Raw genomic sequence first — 25,974 nt, 5'->3', positions numbered from 1 at the left:
GATGAAAACATACGCACACACTTCTGCAAACCACCTCTAAGAGTAGGAAATGAGATGTGCCACAGCAAATATTAACAGTGATTTTATTCTAGAAGACAGTCTTGAAAACAAAAACAACCGACAGAAATTAATAAAGCAAGCAGTCGGTTAGCATTTGCAATCAACCTTCCTTTTAAGGTAACTACACATTATGAAACAATTCTTATCTTTATTTTATTATGAAAGGTTAGCTTACAATGTTTAATGTTAGTTTAAAATGTTAGTTTACAATAACAAATACAGATTGGCTTGCTTCATCAAGTTTAGTGTTTCACCATTTCAGAGATTAAACCTCCACAACAGCAAGATTTGAAAATATCCTGCCCCAAGCAAGTGGAAAGACTGTCATCTTCAGTAGAAGTAGAAGCAGACTGCTGTCGAGTGGAATCATTCAAGAACACTTTTTTTTTTTTTTAAGCTTCTGCACCAGACAGGACCTGAACAAAGCTGAACAAGCTAAACAAAGTTTTCCAAATATTTATCTTTTTTCTGAAAATTCAGACTGGGCAGCAACTTTAAATAAAATTAATTTTAAAACTACATTCACGAAAAATTGTGCAAGGAGTGAATTTTGGTAAGTTACTTGACAAACACTCAGAAGTGATGAAATAATAAAAAAATCCTATTCATTTGAGAGTAAATATTTTTGTCTGAATATTTTTTTTTAAATGAAAAATTCAAGTTACATTTCCAATAATACCTTTGTATGCAAATATAGCTTAAGTGAAGAACATCTTTCCTGGTTGTCTTAAAAATAAGAAGATCCTTCCTGTGTTCCATTGCAACAGAGAATACTTTTCGGATAATAAAACCACAGAGCTTTTAAGTGTTAAAGTGCTTGGGTTAGATTTCAGGCTATATAGAGAATACAGACTTCAACAACAACAAGTGTGAGACAAACATGGTCAAATCAATACCTTGTCCAAATATTTTGCAGTGATCATACATATACGTAGCTATTTATATATACTGTACAATTTATATTCACATAAAATTGCATAACCTTTCATGCAAACCTTGAAGATGCACAGGTTCTTCCTTTTTCAATGAAAAATATGTAACATTTTGAATCTCCCTATCTTTCTCCAAGTTAATTTTTGTAGTAGCAAGCTTTCCTCTTAAGCTTCTCAGACCTTTCAGTTTTTTTTTTTTTTTCCCCCACCCTCCAGGTATCATAATAGATAAAACAACGACCTTTTCTGACAGATTGGAGAGTTTGTTTTGTTACCAAGGGGAGATGAGGACTAGGAACAACATAATTTTTCTACTTGTGAGCTTTTTTGAGATTCCTGTTTTGGGCATTATCTCCTGTTTCTCAAATTATTACGATTTTTTTTTTAAACTTTAGTTTTTTAAATAGAAGCCCTACTCAAATTTCTCAAATGAACAGCCTTAGGCATTAGTATATTTGTCTATTTGAATCCAGACATCAAATGAATCAGTGTACAAGGTTTGTTAGAAAACAGCATATATAACTTATTTGTTCCATTTCAGCGGTTTTCAAACCGAAGGTTACAGCCCTGACAATAAGCTGAAAGTTAAGAATTCAGCTGCAGGCAAATTCTTCTACTTACATGCAAGAATAAATAAATAAGGCAAATGCTCTACTATCATTTAGTAGAACTACTATCATTTCGTAGAAACTGGTTCTGAACATAAGAAACCATTACTTCAGAGATCACTTACTAATCCCTATACCTATAATTAGGACAAAAGATACTTGTATTACCTCTCAACAACTTCTTTCTATTAGTATGGACACGCTACTGCATCCTGATAAGAAAGTGTCATATTTCAAGAAAAGATAAGTGTTTTATTTGCAGTCAAGAACGCAACTTCCTAAAATCTTTAAGTTTATATAAATCTACATTTTACAGTAGAAAAATATATTGGTATCAATGAAAGAAACATTTCAATGAACTAAACATTCTCCTACACAAACATCTCCCAAACTGTTATTCCTGGAATGTCATGTCAAAAAGCAGAAGTTCGTATGTGTCTGGAATAGCATTAGTTTAAAATGTACTACAAGTCACCTTCTGAGCTATCTCTGTAGAACCAAAGTTGTTACAGTTAAAAGAAATCTGTAAGCAGTTCACTGCCAAAAAGCAGTGAATTCAGACAGAAGTTTTAAACTGATGAAAAGAGAAAGCTTTGACAATGAAAATACCATAGGAAAAAAAACAACTTGACATGTACTTACTAATTTGTTTTCTTGCATGTATATTCTTTGCAACTTCAGACAGCCTTTAGCTATAATGATCATTCCTTCATCTGAGATCTTGTAACACTGCCCAAAATGAATGTCTTTCAATTCTCTGCATTTTGAACCCAGCTGCAATTAATGAAATCAAAGCAAGTATTTAAAAATAAAGAAAAACAATAGGATTTGACTGAGCTAGAAAGTGTTGGGAGTTAAGATTTTTGTGTTGTCCCCTGCCCCTTTAAAAATGATCTTTATTTGCAGATTTTTAAGTACTATATACAAACAAGAAAGATTATAATTATACACTTGACAAAATGACATTGCTAACTACAGTCAACAAAAAGAAGCTAAGAGCTGCACATCAGAACTGCATAATTTATAGGGCATATTTAAGCAAATAAAAATGCCTGCATACTAGACCATCAATAGGATATTTGATTTAATATAACTACTTCATAGCTGACCCTACACACTATTAACAGAAGAATGAAATCTTCTTGCATACCTGAAAAATCTCAATTACATGCTTTTGTGTTGCAAAGAATGTTATTTTAATATTGGTTCCAAATAGTAACTAAGTCCAGTAAAACTCCATGAGCCAGAGGTAGACTGGAGATTACACTTTGAAAGGATTTGATCTCTGTCTCTAAAAAAAAGTATATATTGTCTCTAGAAAATGTATGCCCCTATTAAATCCGTGAAACAGGTACCTTCCTCCTCCATATCCTTGTTTGTATTTGCTGAGAAGCTGAAGGACTAAACATATGAAAGTAATGTGTGGAATGGGTGGTTACCTGCTTTAGGCCTTCGTCGGTGAGTCTGTCTTGATTGCCTACATGCACTTTTTGAATAAGTGGACACTGAGAGGCAACAGCGATGATGGAGGTGTCAGAAAGCTGTTTACACCTGTAGGCGGTATACCTTAGGAGTCCAGGACATTTACATGCTAATATGCATACTCCTTTATCAGATACATTGCGACAATCAGAAATATTGATTTCAGTAATATTCTGGCTTCTTGACACTATCTTTTCCAACAGTTCATCAGTGACCTGCAAGCAAAAACAAATATTTAAATTTAACTTCATCTATAAGCATCTTTTATTCCATTAACACAAAACTGTTTCAAAAATGTGTTTGCATATGCTACTGAAATAATGGAAAGATATGCTTTATGAGGAACATATTACTATAACCAATTTTACAGCTAACTTTAAAGAATTCTGCTCCAATGCTAGTAGTCCTCTTCACATTCTATAGGAAATGAATTCCACTCTTTAGAAGAGAAGGATTCTGTATCAGCACTCTACTTACCTAAGGTAGCATTTACAGAGGAGTAAAAGCTTTGTGTCTCTCTGAAATGCGGCAAGTTTTTACTTAGGCCCTGGCAATCATCCAAGAACTGCTTGCCAACCAGGAAATACTAGTGATGCAGGTGACAATGGGCTTCTTAACAATGGAAAACAGTAACCCAAGGTACCAGTGAAAAGAGAAGAGAAGGAAAGGACACCATAACAGAAAGAAAGGTATTTCAAAAACAGACATTTCCTCCAGTGATTTGCTCAGTTTAAAAACAGAATACTTGTACATTTTAAATGTTAGCAGATGAAAGACCATTAAATCAAAGATACATCCACTATTTTCCCAGAGTTCCTTTGAAGAACAAAGACATCCGCTTTGTGCCTGCACATATTGTTAACTAACATGTCAATAATTTTAGAAGATGCCAGCCCTACAAAGCAAGCAAGAAAGGTAAGATAGTCTTCGTGCTGAAGCATATAAGTTAAAACAAGACAAACAAAACCAAACCAGGTAAGACAAAATACATTAAATTTCCTTGCTTTGAAAAGAAGTTTGATTTCAAAACACCTGAGGTGATACATGAAAAAGTCTGTCTAACAAAACCATACAATACTTATCTGCCATTTAGCACAGATGAGATTTAACTTAAAGCCTGGAGACAGCAACAGAGAGGAACATATATCCTTTCCATTTTTCTCTTATATAGTCAAGAAACAAACACTTTCTTTGCTGCATTCAAACTGTTTTCCATTAGCAGCAAGTCTGATCTTTTTCTTGTTATTTCATCAGACAGCTGTTAGCTAGAAAACATGACAAATTGAAAAAAAAAAAGCAAAAAACCTACAAAACAAATAAAAAACACATACAATCTCTCTTCAAGCACCACCCCTGACCCACACACACACAAAAAAGCCACCAAACATTCCACACACAAGGATAGAGTTAATAATTGTGCTTAACCTTGTTCAAGAACTCATTGAGGAACTGGCAGGACAGGTTTCTTAGGGCAATGCCAAAACTAATAAAATTCAATGAGATCCTAACACACCTAATAGCTAAAAATATTAAAAAAACAAACAAACAAACAAACCCTTTGTAGTAGAAATAAAGCTACGTCTCAAGGCAATGAAGAGGGAAGTGATTTGACACATAGTACTTTCACAACAAAAGAAAATGGATCCCTGGTTCAAGTGTGTCTGATTTTTGTTAAGTGACTCCAAAGCAATCTAATACATAACATTTCCACAGTGGTTCAGAATTATGTTAGTTAGTAACTCTAAGACAACTTGTATGGTTTTCTATGAATTGGTGATCTGAAAATAATATCCCATGTACACTCTATGCCCAACCCAGACGAACAGCTTCTTGAAATGGGAACCTGCAACAGTCATTCCCCTGCATCCATTATTTTCATAAAACTCCCAAGAAATTGTTTTTAAAAAGCTCTGTGATTAACAAAGTAACAAGAAGCCTACATGGACAAACAACACAGGCACCCTTAAACAACCTCTCCAAACACGATAGTCTAGGCTCTGTAAGAATCTTACTAAACAAAATCCATGAATCCCAGAAATATTAAGTCTAGGATTGGCTAAAAAAATATCAAAAAGACAAAATCTGTCTTCTCAGTAGGAGAAGACATCAGTGGCATCATCAAAACTTGTTAAAGCAAACAGACCAAGGACCAACTGCAGAACCATTGTTCAAACTAAAGCATCCTCAAAAATTACAAGTACATCTCTCAATCAGTATAAGATCTGATAGCTCTTATGGATATAACTACCACTACCTGATGTAGACCTGAGACACGTAACCCACAATCCACTTCAAACAGCACTTGTGCTCATGCCGTTTTACAATAATCAAGGGAAGCTACAGTCAAAACAGTTAATATAAGGGTTCTGACATTTTCAGCCTCTAGTATGAAACTTATTGAAAGCACAGGTATCACCACTTAATGGGTTTCTTTTGTTTGCCTTTGGTCAGAAGTACAAGTTCTGAGAACAAATTTTAAGTCATCAAAACACAATTTTTCCACAATAATGCCTTCATACCTGTTGACGACTACTGAGATCCAGGCGCTTCCAAAACTGAAAATCTAAACACAGGTCACGCCAATATTTACACACTAATGATGCTGAAAGGCAGCGCTCATTCAGGGATAAATTGGAAAATATCTGTAAAGAAAGGGAAAAAAAGTATTATTTGTCAGAAGTCATCATGAGAGACATTATTTTTTTTTGTTATTAACCTGTCTTGTAAAAGATGGAGAAATATTAGCATGCAATGCTTGACTCTTCTATAAGTTACATACAACTAGATGAGTCACGGACGATAATAAAAACCTACACACCACAACAGCTGACAATATTAGTATGTCACATTGGTATAACCCACAACAAAATATGTCCTACTTATGTACTCATTTCTTAGACAAAATTTAGAATGTGCTTTTGAGATTGCATACTTCAAGAATTATAAATACAGTATTAGATCCAATTGTAGCCTGCATGGGTTATTTGCTAGCCATAGGAATCATGGAATCATAGAATGGCTCGGGATGGAAGGGACCTTAAAAATCATCTATCTCCAACCTCCCTGCCATAGGCAGGGATGCCACCCACTAGATCAGGTTGGCCAAGGCGCCATCCAACCTGGCCTTGAACACCTCCAGGGATGGGGCATCCACAGCTTCTCTGGGCAACCTGTGCCAGTGCCTCACTATTGTTACAGTGAAGAATTTCCTCCTAATGTCTAGTCTAAAGCTATCCTCTTTTAGTTTAAGACCATTTCCCCTTGTCCTATCATCATCTAACCAAGTAAAGAGTCCTTCTCCATTCTTTTTAGAGGACCTCTAAGTATTGAAAGGCCACAACGAGGTCTCCCCAGAGCTTTCTCTTCTCCAGGCTGAACAGCCCCAGCTCTCTCAGCCCTACTTCACAGGAGACGTGCTCCAGTCCTCTGATCATTTTTGGGGCCCTCCTCTGGACCTGCTCTAACAGCCTCACATCCTTCTTGTGCTGGGGGCCCCACACCTGGCTGCAGCACTCCAGGTGGGGCCTCACAAGGGCAGAGCAAAGGGGGACAATCACTTCCCTCCACCTGCTGGCCACCCCTCTGTTGATGCAGCCCAGGATGCAGTTGGCCTTCTGGGCTACAAGCAAACACTCCTGGCTGAGGCTGGGACTTCTGTCCACCAGAACCCACAAGTCCTCTGCAGGGCAGCTCTCAGTAAGTTCTTTTCCCAGTCTGTACTCCAAAAAGTAAATAAAGGTGTTCTCATTTCTACTCTGTATCAGATAGGAAGACCTTTCCTATGTTTTCAATTCAGTAAAGAAATAAAACATCATAAGGGCACTAGAACATCAGTTTTTGGGGAAGGAGGCATGGGATAGTGGAGTAAATCAGCAGAGCAAATCAGTGTCATACAAGAAAACTAAGCATAGAATTAACATTTTATACCTCAACAAAGTATTCATAGTATTTAACATAGAATTCACATTTTATACCTCAAGGTTTGAGTGCTGTAACAGCCTGCAAAACAAAGAATTAACTGCAACTTTACAGCAGGCTCATAAGCTGCTGTTGTTTCTATTATATTCAGTCCTTCCTCAGAAGTACTATTGTTAAAAAGATTGAAAAGGTGTATCAAGACTTAAATGTGAATACACTTTGTAACCACAAATGAACTTTAATTTGCAAGTCATCCTGCAACAACAACAAAAAAAAGGCAATCATAGCATCAGGATACATGTAAAGGAATACAGCCTGCAAAACATGAAAGAGTCCTCCCACTCAGTACTTGGATGTCCTCATCAGTTAAGTAGAAGCACTAGGGATAATCTCAAGCAATGTGCTCAAGAAAACCTGAAAGTACAGTGGTTTCCTATGGACACATCAGATGTGTAGAAAACACAAAAACAGTCAGAGAAAAGATTAACTATTCATTTTCTTGGATTAAACTGTCCTAAAGAGGGAACAAACAAAAGAACAACACTTTCATCATCTTTGCAGTAAATAGGACAATTAGTCTCAAAAATCGTTAGATTTCTAAAGTAAAGGATCAGAATATAATACCCAGTAACTCAAATAACTTCCTTCATTGTAAGGCCTCCTGGGAATGAGGAGGTGCTTGGCCATTCCTGAAAGATCTGACAGTGATAATACGGAAAAGTCAAATTCACCACCTCCTGCAGTTGCTTGCAAGATTCAACATTTACAACGTTTTCTCCTACCTCTGAAAAAGTCAAGTCTCTTATGTAGGACTCTTTACCATCCTTTAGGAGTCTGCGTGGACCCTATCCTCATGAAAGCCTGTGCTCGATCATCACCAGTGTGAATGAGGGCTTCCCACCAGGGCATCAGTGGAACATGGGATACAAATGTGGATGAAACTGCCTGTTTCCTCCCTTCAGGTCTTTGGATTGGTGACTCTGAGCACAAAGCAAGGAGACGGCTGTGATCAGCATCCGAAAAATACCATAATCTCTGGTCAAGCTGGGAAAATGCACTAAACAGAAAGACTTGGCATCTGATATTCCTATTGCTACAGTGTAGTTTTAACCATTAGAAAAAGAAATCAGTCTGATGATTCTCTGCAACTCTAAGCTACTAAAGCAGTAGGGAACTTGAGTTCCTACTGCCAGCAGGAAACAGAAGACCAAACTTTTTAAGTTACAAAAATCTCTGAAGAGAACAAGGCAACATGATCCATGCTATGTTTGGATGAACATCAGACTGACTGTAGCTAATACTAAGAAGGGATGCTGAGGCTGGCAGTATAAATTACTTTAAACTAGCCAATCCTTGCTACAGTGGGAAATAAATATGCTCAATTATGAAAATATCACCATTACTTTGAGAAACGAGAGCACAAAGTACTTAAAACAAGAACACAGCAAACACAGAACTGGAAAGGCTGTTTCTAATCCAGCTGCCAATGTAAGTAAGAAAGCCTTTGCGTTATTTTTCTTTAAACTGCCATCCTACCAAAAGCTGAATGTCCACACCAAATCACAGACCTACTGCTAAGTCCAGCATGAGACAGCAGTAGCAATGCGAAAACAAAAAGGACACCAGCTTGATTCAGTACTTGGCATGGACAGTGTTTCTGCACTAACAATATTATTTGGGGGAAAAAAAAAATCTGAAAGTGTTTGAGGTCATGTTGTAGCCAACACAGTATGCATCTCTAGCTGCAAAGGCAAGTAAGGAGTCTGCAGGTGTTGCAAATTGGCTTATTAAAGAAACAGTAACAAGAGGGAGCCACTAGAGGGAAAAGCAGGTGCTGACAAAGTTGTTGCACTCCAAGTTCCAGGAGGGAAAGGCGCAGGCCCACAAGAAGTTACACAAACCACAGGTGTTCAAGGACCAGGCCTTCTGCTTTATTTTTAATTTTTAGGGTTTCATTAGTTAATTTAATCCCTGATACTTTACAGGCCAGTAATGACCTAGCTGCCCCAGTGTATTGGGTTCAATGGCAGGGTTCGGGGGTGGGGGGGGGGCTGCAGTGGCAGCCCCCCGTGAGAAGAATCCAGAAGCCACCCCGTGGCAGATAAGGGACAATTTCAGCCGGCCCCAAGGGGGCCCACCGCTGCCCAGAGTCAAGCCATGAGCAACACAGTCTGTGCCTCTGTGACAGCACATCCAAGAAAACGAAAAACAAACAAAAACCTGCTGCTCAACAGCAGGTGGGAGAGCAAGGAGGAGAAACCTCCCCGCAGACACCAAAGTCAGCGCAGAAGGAGGGGGTGGAGGCACTCCAGGCCCCGGAGCCAAAGCCCCCTGCGGCCTGTGGAGAGGCCCCTGGTGGAGCAGGCTGCCCCCCCCCCCCCCCCCCCCCCCCCCGTACCCCCCTTCTCGAACCTTGGGAAACTGACCAAACACCACAGCAAATATACCAAAACTTCTAGACTGTTACTTAGATAATGCCTTCATCCTCTTTCCCTGCTCATTCAACTTCAAACAGCTCTGTCAAACACTACATACCACACCTTTAATACCTTCAATAACCCTTTTTAACACTTCTTATCTTTCTCCAGCCTGTACTTTCACCAAAGGCTCAGTCATTGGCCAACTTAATTCCATACCTTTCTCCCTCCAGGATGCTGAAAACATCCCATCAAAGCCTGTCCTCGCTAGGATTCAGGCCGCAACACAGGCAGCCTTCCTTGCCTGCCATTCTTTCATCTCTCTTCCTCTCCTTTCTCCCCCTGAAGATTTTCTTCCTCTTTCTCCAACCCTCTGCCTCACTACCTGCTACACTGTCAATACCATTAGTTTCGCACTCTGCTTTTCCTTCTCATCTCCCCTCCTGACATACACCTTCAGGGCCTCCCGCAGGAGGGCCCCCCACAGTAACTGTTCACTACATCCTCCCACCCTCCGGAGCCCCCCCCCCCCCATGTATCTGACCAGGCTCCAACCACAATGAACTTTCAAGAGCCCCCAGGACACCGGGTCCCCAGGACTCACCCCGAGCACTCCCCCACCCCGACCCCGAGTCTCCCACATGACCCCTGTGCTGCGCACTATCACCACTCCAGCCAGGATCGGCAGGTGGGCACCCCTGCTCTGCAGGTATTACTCCCTGTCCCAAAGGATGAACTCCTTCCCATTCTTGTATAGCAGCTCTCCTCCTGATTCTTCCCATTTCTTCCCCTGTAAACAACATACTTATAGACATCATTTCCCCCCAAGAGTATAAGTTAGGTCCTAGGAACTGGTCTAATTGTTCAGCTAGCCTGATGGGGTCCTCAATTAAAGACTTCATCTCCTTCTTAAAACCCCTAACACCTCTCTGCCGGTAAGGTGGGGGGGGGGGGAGTTCACCTAAGAGGATACACAGTTAGGGTTAGTACTGTTAGTATCAGGGAAGGCAAAATTCTCAATATCTCTTCTACCTTGTTCTAGTTCTTGCCAGAGCCTAGAGTACGCTTCTTCTCTAGGGACAGTGTTAATTGCAGTCCCTGTCTCCCTTCCTGGAGCAACTGCTGCTGCCACCGGTGCAATATTAGGATTATAGGGAGCATAATTTGGCTCCTTCTCCGAAAATGGAATCTTATTGTTTACATATAAATTTAAAGCCTGAATTTTCATCAGACCCGTACTTTGGCCAAAATACTGCTGTTTCCTTAATTGGTTCTTTTGTCCAGACCGATATGCAATATTTAACCATTTTCTTCTTTTATCATCTCCTCTAATTTTGGGATTATTTTTCCAATTTCTTATAATTCTTCAGGAAGAACTATCAGTAGGCACTCCCCCAGGGATATCTCCCTGTCCCCTGGAACTCATATTTCCCATTTTTCCTAGCCCTTGTCAGTGTGCTGCTACAGAAATTTCCCTCCTGCAGGGTACAACACACTAACGTTCCGATTCTGGAAAATGGGGGTGTACTGCCAAGCACTTCCCTGTGCAAGGGGTACCGCACACCTATGAGTTTACCAGATTCCCTGGTGTATTGCCAAGCACTTCCCCGTGCAAGGGCTTACCGTACATCAAATTTCCCGAGACTCTTCCTTTCTCTTCCTTATCTCATGCTTCGTCCGTCTCCAGCTGTGCCCCTTGCAGAGCTACGGAACCGCAGATCAGGACCCCACACTCACTTCGTACAAAAGTATGTCTCAATCACACGTCACACAGAGTCTCACCTGACCCCTAAGGCAATACTTAATATTTCCTACCATGGTCTGTGCACAGAGTTACCGGATCAATTCTCAAACCTGGAGTGCCTACCTTCTTCCCTTCCCCACTACTTCATGGATCCTGCCTCTTTAATCAGTCTCGGGCCCTCTGTCAGCTCTCCGCAGAACCGCCACCGTAGATGCACAGGACCGCTGCTGAAATCAGTGGGGCATGCCTTCCTGCTGCTGCAGCGGTGGGGCTCCTCAGTACGTGACTGGCTCCTGGACGAGTCCCCAAATTGTGAGAAACACTCTGCAGCCAATAGCTTAGGCTCAGGTAAGGATCTCAGTGAAGTAGTAATTTATTCGCAATTGCAATGGCGGGTGTCCCACAAGCAGAAGCGTACCTACTAGTCACACAGTATGGTTTATATACTTTATTTCTCGATAGCTGGGACCCTCCCCTGTTTCCCCATTGACTGGGTAATGCAGGTTCACAATCTATCTGATGCTTCACAGACAATGCATGGCCTTCAGCTGCTGGCCTGTTAAATTTCAAATTGCTTTTGACTTTTTTACTGTTTGAAGTGGTAATGTTTCTTCACTTATCTGACTTGACCTAACACCGTGATTTTCACCTAATTGTTCTAAGGAGTCTGGTTGTCTGCATTTTACAAGGTCGCCTGCTAAGTTTTCTTACCACTGCAAGCATATCTCAATACCACATTCCTTACCTTTAAACAATGTAACTCTGCAAAAACAACATTTTTATTCCCACAGCTGGTAGGGTGCTATGTTTTGGATCAGGACGAGAAGAGTGCTGATAACATGCTGATGTTTTAATTGTTGCAGAGCAGTGCTTACACCAAGCCAAGGACTTTTCAGCTTCTTGCTCTGTTCTGCCAGCGAGCAGGCTGGGGGTGCAGCAGGAGCTGGGAGGGGACAGACCCAGGACAGCTGACCCAAAGTGGCCAAAGGGGTATTCCATACCATCTGACGTCATGTTAAACAATATATAGGGGTGGCCGGCCGGGGTGGGGGGCTGGCTTCTCAGGGATAGGCTGGGCATCAGTCAGCGGGTGGTGAGCAATTGCATTGTGCATCATTTGTTTTGTACACATTATTAGTAGTAGTACTATTATCATTATTATTATTATTGTTATTACTATTTTCCTGTCTTAATAAACTGTCTTTATCTCAACTCACAGGCTTCACTTTCCCGTTTCTCACCCCCAACCCGGAGAGGGAGAGGGGAGGGTGAACGAATGGCTGTGTGGTGTTTAGCTGCCGACCGGGTTAAACCACAACAAGAGGCTACATTCAGAGACAGTAGCTGATCCTGAGTAAGAGTTTGCAACGTTAGATTGGTGTCTGATTAGCCAACTGAATCAACTCAGTCTGCAATTACGCAATTACCCTACAGAGCAAAAAGGAAGCAGCAGGAATATGCAGCTAGAGGTTACAAAGTGATAGACGCTGCTCTTAGCAGCCACTTGCTAACAGACTGGCCTAGTTGCAATGCAAAACCCAACTTTAATTTCTGTCCCTACAAAGTTAACAGGAGATACTGATGCCATACCTTTCATATTAATGTGAAGAAAGGGTTCCAACTAATGAGCAGATTATCTTTACTTGAAAGAGCTGATAGTCTTAATCCCAGCTACCCACGCTGTCCTCACTACAAGAGGCCTGTGCTGCTTGTGAATCACCACAACAGTTTAAGATGGAGATGATGAAACATGCAAAAAATCTGTTAAAGAACAAACACAGACACTTCTGAACAAGATAAACGGATAAATGCATAGGAAATGAAAACACCTTGCAATTACTTTACTTTGTATTCAAACAGTGCTCAACTTGTAAGATTATTACTCCTCTCCGTAACACATATGGACATATTCAGGGATGTAGAGCAATCCTAGAAAGACTTAAACATTATTAGGAAAAGTTTTACTGGACATGCTAGGCCCCAGGGCAAGGGTGAGTGTCAAGGCACCTGCCCTCAGGAGAAGCAGTAACTTCATCCCAAGACTTCTATCTTCCCCATCACACAAGTAATTCTGTAATGTGAAAACCTACATGCTTACATGAAACCCAACTTTTCGCACGTACCTTTGGAAGGCAAGACAACTACTTGCTTTTACAATTCTGCAACAAATCACAGAACATATCAAGACATCTTACAGAACTGTACTACTGACAGTAACGTCCACATTACCTTTGCTTCTACTAGCATACCTTTCTTTTTCTAAATATGCCCTTCCCATGCACTTCCATAAGTTCAGCAAGTCACACAGCCACAGCACAGTGCAGTTAAAGCTGGTTCATTTCCCTACTGCAGTCATAGAGTCACAGTGAGCTTCATGAAAACAAATCAATGGCACCGTGTTGGACATGGATAAAGAATAAGAAGTTAATCAGACTAGTTAAGATTGAAAGATCATTTACCTCTCTGCACCAACCGCAAAGTTGCTAAAACTTCTTCCATTATTCTCAATACTTGAAACAAGTTTTAGACAGCACAAACTAATGGGAACACTAGCTTAAGAGGGAAAAAAAGACAGCATTGCTACAGTGACTCTGAACTTGTGGATAAAGTCCAATCTGAGTAATGTATTTTGATCCCTCTCTCTGTCTTCTGACCAGGACAAAAAAGTACCAAGCTACTAGAATATGTATATCCTTTTTTTTTTTTTTCATGTGATTTGTTTTTAAAACCAAAGATCCTAGCTCTGGTCTGTCTGATGACTTTTGAACCCTGGTATCTTTCTTTTTTTAAATAAAAAATGAACCCTCCTTATATCACTCAGATAATCTTAAATGCAATGCTAGTAATTTAGTATCAACATTATCAAAAGCAAACACGCAATCTTAGTAAAGCAAGGAAAGAATGTGGGGAAAAAAAAGTCAATCAGTTGAGTAAAAATGCAAGAAAAGGAACCAGTAGTACTCGAAATAACAATAATGTATTTATGAAAATCTTATGCTAAATAAAATACACACACATCTTCCATTCACTGCACATTACCTCTGAGCTAAAAATCGATGTCTATGCTGCAAACAGAGCAGAAAGTGTTCATGATTTCTCAAAAAGAAAGTAGTAAATTGATAGAGAAGATGTCAAAAAGGTCAACCATTCATTCTAAAAGCTCCTTTCCCAGTTGTGGAGCAAGTTAAGTACACCTAGATCATCCCTGATAAGGCCATCCCACTTGTTCAAAAGGAATAAATAAATAAAAATCCCAGCACCTTACACATCCTCAAAGACAGGAAACAAGCTTTGCCAAAACTAACTGTTCTCACAGTGTGTCATTTTCCAAGTATCTCACCGAAATTTCCCTCACATCAAATTAAACATATTGTTTCTTGTTATATGACAAAGAACAGGAACACAGTAAAGCTTCTTATCGATTTTCTCACAACAGAGGAGTGCGTGTCAGTCTCCCCTTAGAACAGAAGTGTTGTTCAGTTTGAACAGTATCTTCAAGCTGTCATCACAGGCCATGTTTCCACAGTCTGTAGGTCTCCTTTGATTCCTTTCCAATTTGTCTGTGGGCTTTCCAAGCAGACCCCCGTGCCTTATGCAGTACTCCACCAGAGGCCTTACGAACACCAAGAAGATGAGAAAATTTCTCTTTTGTGCTCCACATAGACAGTTCCTGTTAATACAGCTCTGCTAAAGGAGGACGTGCTCCCTCCGCCTGCCCCGGGTGCTGCAGCAGCAGCACACAGTATATGTGCGCCTTTCAGTCCAGCAGATTGAGTGGCATGGAAACAAATGCCACGGATACCAGAGGACCCAGGACGCAGAAAAAGTATTACAGGTGATTAGAAGTATATGTAGAGCATAAGATCCAGCATGGACAGATGTCTGTCAGTTGCTAGATACTTTGTTTACTCTGGATGAAGAAAAAATACTTTGATTTTGCAGAAGAACGGAGAACAGGCTGTAGCCCAGCACAATGGAACCACACAGCCAGAACAAGAACCAGGTGGGAATTACCAGACACAGGCTGGGGTTGACGAACCTAGAACTTGTAAAAATAGGTTAATAACTGCAGCAGAGGCAGCAAAATGAATGGTAAATTTCCAAACCTGACTCAGAGGGGAAGCTGGTTTTTAGATTTGTGCAAGACCTAAGGGCAATTAATAAATAGGTAGTAATACCCCACCCAGTAGTCTCTGATGCATTAACCTTGTAATAACCAGCAGATGTGAAATATTTCTCTGTAATTGATTTCTATGAAGCTTTCTTCAGTACTCCAATACATAACGATTCTCAGTATATATCTGCCTTTACATAAGAGGGGCAACAAATAACGTGGACTGCATTACCACAAGGATTTTCAGGATCAACTACAACATTTTCAAAGATTTTAGACATGCAGTGTTCCATTACCAATTAACCCTGTGCAGATTCAGCATGCTGTTGATTTGCTAATTGCTAGTTCAAAAAGGGAAAGTTGTGTAAAAGATAGAAAGGCTTTACTGGTTGCTTTAGCTGAAAGAGGCCACCAAGTTCCCCAAGCTAAATTGCTATTTTGTAAAGAAGTGGAATATACAGGATATGCATTATCCGAAAGAGGCAGAAAAACATCTTCAGAGTGAATAATATACATTCAGTATACATTTAAGCCTATAAAAAAGAAACAGATCAGAGCATTTTTAGGCACTGCAGGATTTTGCAGACCCTGTTTATCAGTCCTTTGCAAAACAGCTGCACCATTGGTGGCCTGTGCAAAAGCAGACACCAAAGAAGCACTGTAACAGACTTCAGATTCTGACAAAGTATTTGTAACATTGAAGAAAGCTTTGATGACAGCACCCACATTTGGGATGCCAAGTTACAGTAAGCCATTCCATTTATTTGTGCATGAAAGAACACAAGTGGCCTATGGGGGTCTTGGCTGGGATGCACCCAGTGGGTTACTGTTCAGCCCAGTTATTAAATGCATGCAGGTATGTGTTAAAATAACAGCCTCAGCTGCACTGATTTTCAAGAAAATTATCAGAACATTGTGTTAGGACAACCATTGATTGTAAACACCTCACATGAGGTTAACAAAGGCCAAGTGCAAAGTCCTGCATTTGGGCTGGGGCAATCCAAAGCACAAATACAGGCTGGGCAGAGAATGGATTGAGAGCAGCCCCGAGGAGAAGAACATGGGAGTGCTAAGAGGTGCTGGGGGGGCTGTTTAACATAAGCCAGCAATGTGCGCTTGCAGTTCAGAAAACCTGGGCTGCACCAAAAGCAGCGTGGCCAGCAGGGTGAGGGAAGTGATTGTCCCCCTCTGCTCTGCTCTTGTGAGACCCCCCTGGAGACCTGTGTTCAGCTCTGGGGCACCCAGTGTGAGAAACTAAGTTGTGTTTTTGCAGTAGAGAATTAATTTTCTGTATTCCAAGGTAGCTGTGTAGTCATAAGAAGAAGAAATGCTAAGTAGGTAAGTGGACAGTGTAAGGCCTCACTGTTCCAAAATAAGGTAGAAGCTTGAGGAAAACAGGATGAGCAGTGTGAGAACAGTAAAACAAAGATCACAAGTTCTCAAAGCATAAGAAAGGAGAAATCAAAGGGTTGAAAAAAAGAAAAACTGCACAAATATGGTATAGAGGAGCGTCGAGTAGCTTGTGAACCTGTAGTACTCAGACAATGAGGAAACAGGGGAGGTGATCAGGCGGCGGGTAACAGGGAATAAAGGTTATGACTATGTTTACTAAAATGTGCTCCTGATTGACAGGACACCCGCCATTGCAATCGCGAATAAAATAGGTTCACAGAAGATCCTGTCTGAAGAAAATTATTTGAGATGTTTCTCACACCAGCACAAGGACATTGGCCCATTAGAGTGAGTCCAGAGGAGGACCATGAAGATGATCAGAGGGCTGGAGCACCTCTCCTATGAAGACAGGCTGAGTGAGCTGGGGGTGTTCAGCCTGGAGAAGAGAAGGCTCCGGGGAGACCTTACAGTGGCCTTCTAGTACCCAAAGGGGACCTAGAGGAAAGCTGGAGAGGGACTCTTTGTCAGGGACTGTGGTGACAGGACAATGGGGAATGGTTTTAAACTAAAATAAGGTGGATTTAGATTGGATATAAGGAAGGAATTCTTCACTCAGAGGGTGGTGAGGCCTTGGCACAGGCTGCCCATAGAAGCTGTGGATGCCCCATCCCTGGAAGTGCTCAAGGCCAGGCTGGATGGGGCTTTGAGAAACCTGCTCTAGCAGGAGGTGTCCCTGCCCATGGCAGGGGTTTGGAATTAGATGGTCTTTAAGGTCCCTTTCAACCCAAACCATTCTGTGATTCTAAGTCAAACTGAATTTAACTAAATGTGTGTCTCAAGTGTTGAGTTTTCAGAGACTCCAGAAGTACCGACTGCTGTTGCCAACAGCAAAGAACACCCTCTTCAGAAGGTGAAATGTCTTGCACCCAGCTACCTCATTACAGTTACCAGATGAAGGGAAACTACATCATGGCTGTGTAGAGGTCACCCAAAAATCAAGAGAAGGTAAGTGCAGACCTTACAGATATACCCCTGCCAACTCCAGACTTGACTGCTTTTGTAGATGGATCATCTTATGATCTGGAAGGAAGGAGAATAAAAAGGTATGACATCGTAACTCGGAACTAGGTACTAGGAGCAGAGAGCCTCTCACAAACACCGAGCTCACGCAGCTGAGCTGACAGCCCTGACAGAAGCCAGAGGGGAAGCATGGGGGAAGAAAGTGAACATCTACACAGTCTTGAAATATGCTTCTGTTATCTGCTGTGCTATAGGACAGTTGCAAAAACAGAAGTGGTACCCAAACAGTGAATGTTGAACAGATTAAAATTTTATTAGAAGCTACTAATCTCCCAGAAGAGATTAGTGGCAGCACAGACTGAAGAAACAACTGTCCCAACCTGGAAGGCAGATGTAAGCATGGTACAGTTCTTATTAAAAGATGTAGTGACCGGGTTTGGAACCCCAGAAGAGATTGATTCAGACCACGGGAGCCATTACAGAGCTCAGGTTTTAAAAAGGTTATATGAAACATTAGGCATCACCCAACAATTGCATAACCCTTTTCATCCACAACAGTCAGGTAAAATTGAAAAATAGCTTATCTAAAATTTGAGCAGAAACCAATCTGAAGTGGACAGATGCCCTATCTATTGCTTTAATGCATATAAGATGGAGGCCAAAGCAGATAGGATTAATGCTAGCTGAGGTATTATTTGGGATAAATTTGTAGATTCCAAATAGCTAAGTAGCTGCACAGACTAACTTCTTGGAAGGGGATGAGAGGCTAACTCCATAGTTGTCAGAAATGCGTACTTATACAAAATCCTCCCAATGCCAAGCTCAGCTACAGCAACAAGTGTCTTTTAGGAGGGAAAATGCAGCCTTATGAACCAGGTAATTACGTATGAATGAAAAGAAAAATCAGCTAAGCCCAGGGTGGGATGGGCCTATTTTGGTATTGTTCACTTTCTTTTCTGCTGTACGCGTAAAAGGAAAGAACACTCCGATACATCATCCTGATGTAAAATTTGTCAGGACTAAAGAAGTCAAAACTATTTCCATCCTTTGAAAATTATATGAAAAAAGACAATTGCATGGTCCGAGATAAGAAAAATATACTTGTCATTAACTGTAGTAAATACAGGCTTAATAATATTACTAGTGGTGCTATTTTTAATCCTTAATCTTTGTTAAGGATTAAGGCAGAGGGAAAGATGAATGCTACTGATTACAAAAACAGATAAAAACAAATATAGCATTCCGTTTGGTGTGAGCTGAGATGGACTGTAAGAACAAATACAGAATAATGACTGAGTCAGATTAAAAAAACAACAACTATTATTCTATAACCAAGAGCTGACAAAGCAGTGTGTAAAATCCTGTTTGAAGATGGGAAATTCAATTCGAAACTGCTAATTGAGCATGAAGAAGTTTTTACAAAATGCCACTGGTATGATATCTTTATAAAATAGTCACCCAGGGTCACTGAAACGTTACATTTACTGACACACCCTGCTGTAATTTTATTGATTTAAATGTTCTTGCTGTTTGTATGGACTGTTCGCTTGCCCATGAAAACTCAGACTGCATTTTTAAGTTACGTATGATATGCTCTGATATTGAGGAAGGTATAGGCATGGGTGGCCAAAAGAGGAGACTGTGAGTAAAGTGCCTGCCGCTCTGCACCTGCCCTGCGTTACCTGTCCGTAGGGGAAGGCGCGCTGTTCTCCTGGCAGCCAGGCACTGCTCGCTTTGCCTCTGCCCAGAGCTGCGAGCACTGGCCTGAGCACTCTCATGGGATGCACCAGGAGCAGCAAACTGATCATCCAACAAAAACACCCCAAGTCCTGTTTTGAGAACACTTCAGCAAAGAGCAAGGACTCGGGGAGATGTAATGGAGGGGGGAGGCAACAGAAGGCCGTACCTGTCCCATGCCAGGAGCCCTGCTCTGCATGGAAAGGAGAGGAGATGGCCCAAGGGCCAGCACTGCTGTGGGGGCACAACCAGACACGTCTGCACAGTGTTTTATTGCAAACTGCATATGAACTACTGCAAACTGCAGTGGGGGAGCTGTCTCCTCATTTCCCTAATGGAGGAGGGGTCTCATGATCATCACCAAACTTTAGTAAAACTCTGTAAATCTACTGTTGAGTCCTGTTTCCTCCTTGGTGGGGAACGTCCCAAGTCACCTCTGTGACAGAGTCCTGAAGCTGTCATTGCTTGTCCTTGTATTAAGTTTTTTTTCCTCCACTGACTATTATGAAAAGGTTATTAAGACTTTGTGTATATTTGTCTCCCATCATCCCACAATAAAGTAGGATCTTTGGAGAAGGGTTCATATTTAGGACATAGTATCTGTACCAAAACCCAGCAGGCCTTTAGGCCCCTGTATAATCCAGTTAATGAGAAGACTCCTCAGAAATCTGCAGTTAAAAGTCCCATAACAGAACAGGATGACGAGGAAGCACCTAAAACAAAAACAACAATCACCACACACACGCAAATCTAGCTAAGGACTTAGGGGCAACTAAAAAACCGCGTAAGAATACTGGTAAAGAGTTTATTCCTTGCTGCTAGTATTAAAGGCAAGATTCTTCAAAAACCCTGCAGAAGGAGCTAGGCTACAGAGACTAAAGAGACTCAGCTACTGGGAGGTAGGGGACCAGTAGGAAAGGAACAAGTCAAAAAACTTGGAAGTACAGATACCATCAAGATACTGTTTCAATGCGAAGTAGAAAGCCATCCAGAAAAGCATTTAAACTAGTCCACAGGTGAGAGGGGCATGACATATCCTCACTATTAAAAGAGCTGGTTTATGACAGAGTTAGATTACAATTTTTAAAAACATGAAACTGAAAAGTGCTGAATTAACTACAGAAGAAGTCATACCACTAATCTGAAAAAATGTTTAAGGTGTACCAGTTGATTTCAAATCTTAAAACAGAAAAACATCAGGGATAACATGGTCTTAAATTAACAGTGGCCAACAGATGGACTCTTTAGTAAAACTACAAGGCCAACTTTCAGTCATGCAATCAGAGAAGAGACTAATTCAGATATGACAGCTCATGATTTTTATACATCTGCATGTCCTGGTTTTAGCTAGGATAGAGTTAATTTTCCTCCTAGTAGCTGGTAGGGTGCTATGTTTCGGATTTAGGATGAGAATAATGTTGATAACAAACTGATATTCCAATTGTTGCAGAGCAGTGCTTACACCAAGCCAAGGACTTTTCAGCTTCTCACACTGTCCTGCCAGCGAGCAGGCTAGGGGTGCAGTAGGAGTTGGGAGGGGACAGACCCAGGACGACTGACCCAAAGTGGCCAAAGAGGTATTCCATACCATATGGCATCATGCTAAACAATATATAGGGGTGGCTAGCCAGGGTGGGTGACCGGCTGCTCAGGGATAGGCTGGGCATCAGTCAACGGGTGGTGAGCAATTGCATTGTGCATCACTTGTTTTGTACATATTAATATTATTATTTTATTTTCTGTCCTAATAAACTGTCTCTATCTCAACCCGCAGGCTACAGTTCTCTCGTTTCTCTCCCCCATCCCAGAGAGGGAGGGGGGAGGGTGAGCGAACGGCTGTGTGGTTAGCTGCCAGCCGGGTTAAACCACAACACTGCCAAAGGGAATTTGAGTAATGAATCTATAAAACACGGTGTGCCCTTACAAGGCAGGTGACACGTATCAATATATGCACCTCAAAAAACAAAACAAAATGATGTGCACGACAGAGAGTAGACGGCCCATGTTTGACAACAGCAGAGTGAGCATTCGGGAAATACCTCCTACACCGGGGTTGCACAACGAGCAGCAAAGACCTGCTCACAGATAGGACGAGTGCCCTGCCTCTCACTCCTCCATTATCACACCCTGCTTTACGTTCAGCCATCTGACCCCAGAGTAAACTGCTCCAGGACTCCGAGCTCTGCACCCCAGCACGTAAAGACACACTTGCATCACTGTGGAGGACATCACAGACCCCAGCTCCAGCCAGGAGAGTGTTTTTACCTAAGGTTTAGGTGAAGAAAGACGAGGACATTGTAACTAGACCGCCAGAGTAGCTTAAAAGTGAAAAGTTACTTGAAAAGAGAACAGTAACAGCGGGAGAGCCACGGGACACAAGGCAAGACCGGGGTTTGAAGATACAAAGTAAGAGGCTGCCAGGGAAGGTGGTTGAAGGGACTCGGCTCCCTGGGGGGTTTATCAGGGCGACGGCTGCGTTTCGGGGCCGCCCCCCCGCTCCTGCCCCGCGACCCACCTTGAGGAGGATGGAGGGCGGCAGCTGGTTGATGTCGGGGGCGGCCAGCGGCTCTCGGCAGCCGTCTCCGGGGTGCTCCTGCGGCTCCTGGCAGCCCACCGGGCCGCTCCTCTCTTCCTCCGGATCCTTCTCGCCCTCGGCCGGGGGCGGCGGAGGCGGCGGGGCGGGCTGCCCCCCTCCGCTCCCCTCGCTGCCGTCCGCGCCGTCCGAGGGCAGGGCGCGCGGCTGGGGCTCGCCGGTCGGGCACTGGCAGGCGGCGGCCTCGGTCTCGGCGCTGGCGGCGGCGCTGGCGGCGTTGCAGCGCGGCTGCTTGCAGGGCGGGCAGGCGGGCAGGCCGGCGGCCCCCTTGCGCTTGCACACCATGTCGGAGAGCGCCTCGGTAGGCGGCCCGGCCGGTCCCGGGAGGAGGCCCCGCAGCGGCGAGGGCAGCAGGCCCGAGAGCAGCAGGCGCTGGCGGCGGCCCCGCGGCTGCCAGGCGGCGGGCGGCAGGCGGAGGAGGAGGAGGCGGCGGGCGGAGGGCGGCAGCGGGTGCCCGCCGGGCGGCGTGGGCGCGGCGGTGGGCGGGCTGGCGCCGTGCACGACGAAGCAGAGCATGCAGGGCCCCCGCAGGAAGCAGCTGCGGCTCCGCGCCGCCACCTTCCTCCGCCAGCGGCGGCGGCGGCGGTGGGTGGTGGCGGCGCTGTCCCGGCTCCGGCTGGTGGCCCCCTTGGCGAGCAGGTGGCCCATATAGGAGGCGGCGGAGGAAAGGGCCCGCGGGGCGTCACCGGCGGGCGGCGCCGGGCGCTGCCATGCTGCCGGCGGCAGGTGGCGGCGCCGGGGGACGGCGGGGCGGGTTCCGGGACGCGGAGCGGGGAGGGAGAAGGAGGGACAGGGAGGGACAGGGAGGGAGGCTTCCCCTGCCGCCGCCGGGGCACGGCAGGCGGCGCTGCCGGCGGGACGCTGCGGGGCACGGGCGCCGGCGGCCGGCGGGGGCGCTGCGAGCCCTCCGGAGGAGCTCGGCGCCCTCCGGAAAGCTTTGGAGGGGCTGGGAGGCGGTGCAGAGGGCCGGCTCGGTGCTCAGATCGGCGCCGAAAACACGGGATCTGGGGCAAAACTGGCCGGGAAGGCGGCGAAGGGGCGCAGTGCGTGCGGCTGCGCAGGACTGCGAGCGCCGAGGGTGGCTCCACGGCTCTGCAACGGACTGCGGCTGGAGCCAAGGCCACCGAGTGCTTTCTCCGGCCAAAGCCCCCGATCGTCTCCGACACCGCCCCGTGCCCTGCTTCCTGCTGCCCCCTGCACCCTGCCCGGCCGCAAACAGGGGCTGGGCCTGCTCGCTGCCCTTCTGCCTGTGCCACCGTGCCACCGTGGGCCCAGCTACTGCATTAATACACGCTTGGCAAATTTGACTTGTGTGTGTCGTTATCCAGTTCCCAGTCATTCACATAAGGTGACTTACATGTGTATTTTTAAGTACACGTTGAAATTTGCCTTTAGTGAAAGGTGTTCGCCTGAGTGAAAGCGGAGGGACAAAGCAAGCTATGGTTAGGATCTAGCACTATCGTCAAGTAACAAAGGCCAACAGCAGACGTGCACAGTCCTATATAATAAGACTGAGATCTTGTGGCTTGTTGCCCACGAGAAACCATATATAAGGTCTGAAACACGTGTGGTGCTGTTATTTTTGTCTGATACCTGTATTATTACACCTCAACAGTTCAGTAAAAATATGTTAGCTGTAAGAAAAATATTTTGGATAAAAGTAGAGTAATAGAATGTTTTAACTGAGTTAATAACTCATTGAGATCCACCAATATAAATTGCAGCAGATGTTGGCAAAAATTTGGCAAGGTCCTTTCCTCCCTCAAATTTCAATATTTTCATATGAGCAAAGACAACTCTAAAAGAATAAGAATAGTCAAATTCAAGCATTCAAACTGAACAGCATTCAGAATAAATGCTTATGATGTCAAATATTCCAAATAAAGCTCATGATTAAATCTGTCTGGACAACTTCTGAAGCATCATTGTGACATTGCCTTTACTTATGTGATCACGTATTAGTATTTCGTGCAGAAATTTTGGCAAAGGTGACTGGCTTCTGTATGTTGCTTTCATATCTGATAGTCTGAGATATGTTGGTGCATTATTCTGAAACGTATACATACCGTCTCTACACATATATCTCACGTATGGAAGTCTTCCTATTCCTCCAATATTTACCTCGGTGTGATCCACCTCTGCTGCCTCCTTTTGAAATATGTTGTTTTTCACAGAACACAGACAAGGAAGATATCATCTCTTCTAGTCCCACCTTTCCTAAGTAATTTCACCTTCAGATAGCTTTCTTTATTAAACTTTCTATATTTCATTGCATGTATTTTTTTTCACTGTTGGTCTTCCCACTCTCTCCCTCATCTCCTGGGGGAGGGAGGGAGTAAGTGGCTTTGTTGTTGCTTAGCTGCTGGCTGAGTTCAATCCATAACAGAGGTAAACATAAATTCACAGTCAGTACAACTACAGATAGTACAAATATTTGTGACGTGATGACAAATGATGGCAGAACAGTCAGAGAAAATTATCATGTGAATTACCAATGGCTTCATTTTTGCAGTACAGAATTAGATACAGTAAATGTTTCTTTTCTATAGCTTTACATTCAGACAAATTTATTGTCTTTATCTGTGAATAGACCCATTCATGTTTTTATTGTCTTTCAGTTTTGTGGACCCCTAAGAATTCTTTATTAGAGAAATCTCTTTAGAAATGTTAACTCTCATGTATGTTAGTAATTTTTTCCGTCTAGAAGATGTCAGGCTGAAAACCAGCAGCAACTCAGTTGGTAGAGTGTCTTTTGATTTAGGCAGTATGACACTATCGTCATCTTACTTTTTTAAACCTTGCAAACCAGGGATTTCTCCTAATGATTTCAGCCTGCATTGTCAAACATTTCAAGTAATAAGTAGCTTCTAATTTCTAATTGCACATTTCTTCCTCCTCTGCCCATCTGCTAGGTTGATATTTTAATTTACTGAATGCACTTTACCTCTCTGTCAAAATCAGGATTTAGCCAATTCTAACGTTTATTTGTAGAATCGTGTTTTTTGGCCAACTGATGAGCACTGTGAAAAGCAGGCCAGGGGGTGGGATTCAACTGTTCTAACATGTTATGAGATGCTCCAGGTAGTCATCTGGAAAGGCCTGGGACAGCTGATGGAGGGCACAGCTGAGGCCCTCTGGAGCAGCAGCTGCAGGCCAAGAAGGCATTTTAGCTGCCGTGTGGTGTATCCCATATTTAGACACCTGAATGTCAGGTACGGAGTGTCATTAGACTGATTTTTTTTACCTAGCAGCATTCCCTTGGGAAATTATATGCTGTCTTTTATAAAGTCCAATTTGTTTCACTATGTGTGCTGCATAATTCCTAATCTTTCACTGAGTGTACACCACTGTTAGTACTGCTGCTGGACTACACAGACTATTAGTTATTAGATGCTCATGAAATAAAAAGGAAACAATCAATGAAAGTGAAACATCTAAATGTACTGATAATCAAAGGAGATTATTTTGGGAAACAAAATATAATTGTGGCAGTAAGATTAATAGGATTTAAAAAGTACTGAACTTTTGTGTAGCTAATAATAATAATATTCACACTTAAATTCTAGTTAGAATAAGTTGAATAGAGGGTATGAACCCTCATGTTTCATAAATATAACCACTAAATGTGGAGGGTTTTTCTAGAGCTGCCTAATACCAGATATTATAGCCTTCTTCTAAAGTATCTGGTACTAGAATTCAGCAGAAAGTTGATAGGGCCTAAGGAAAAGGGGAACGTTTTGGACAGCAATGTTTTTCTGACCTTCTAAAATCTGATAAAGGAATGACAAACTACAGCAACAGAGAAAACATGACCAAGTCATTGTTTGTACTATCACAATGTTCAAAATACGTTAGATATTTTACAAAGACATCCAAAAGTTTACTAAAGATACTTTAATAGTATAAAGGGCAAAGCTACATGAAGTGGAATACCATACTTAATAAGCAAATGAGCAA

General features: G+C 42.8%; 1 protein-coding gene across 6 annotated transcripts in view; it reads right to left on the bottom strand.

Annotated features, from left to right (window-relative positions):
• The window catches only part of FBXL17 (F-box and leucine rich repeat protein 17), a 331,132-nt gene extending 308,336 nt beyond the window's left edge, over positions 1-22,796 (bottom strand). For 5 of the 6 annotated variants that reach the window (XR_013943102.1, XM_080572810.1, XM_080572812.1 and 2 more), the window contains exons 1-4: positions 21,940-22,796; positions 5,602-5,724; positions 3,040-3,297; positions 2,243-2,374 (exon numbers count right to left, since the gene is read on the bottom strand). Coding sequence is in view for 5 of the 6 variants with exons in the window: in XM_080572810.1 (XP_080428936.1) it covers positions 2,243-2,374; positions 3,040-3,297; positions 5,602-5,724; positions 21,940-22,665 (1,239 nt within the window). In the remaining variant the exon portion in view is untranslated. The remainder of the gene's footprint in view (positions 1-2,242; positions 2,375-3,039; positions 3,298-5,601; positions 5,725-21,939) is intronic. The other variant, XM_080572811.1, reaches the window with a different exon arrangement.
• Positions 22,797-25,974: the final 3,178 nt, after the last annotated feature.

Source organism: Anser brachyrhynchus (assembly GCF_964034855.1).
Source record: "Anser brachyrhynchus genome assembly, chromosome: Z".
Classification (NCBI taxonomy): Eukaryota; Metazoa; Chordata; class Aves; order Anseriformes; family Anatidae; genus Anser; species Anser brachyrhynchus.
This window is presented reverse-complemented; position numbering and strand designations above follow the sequence as displayed.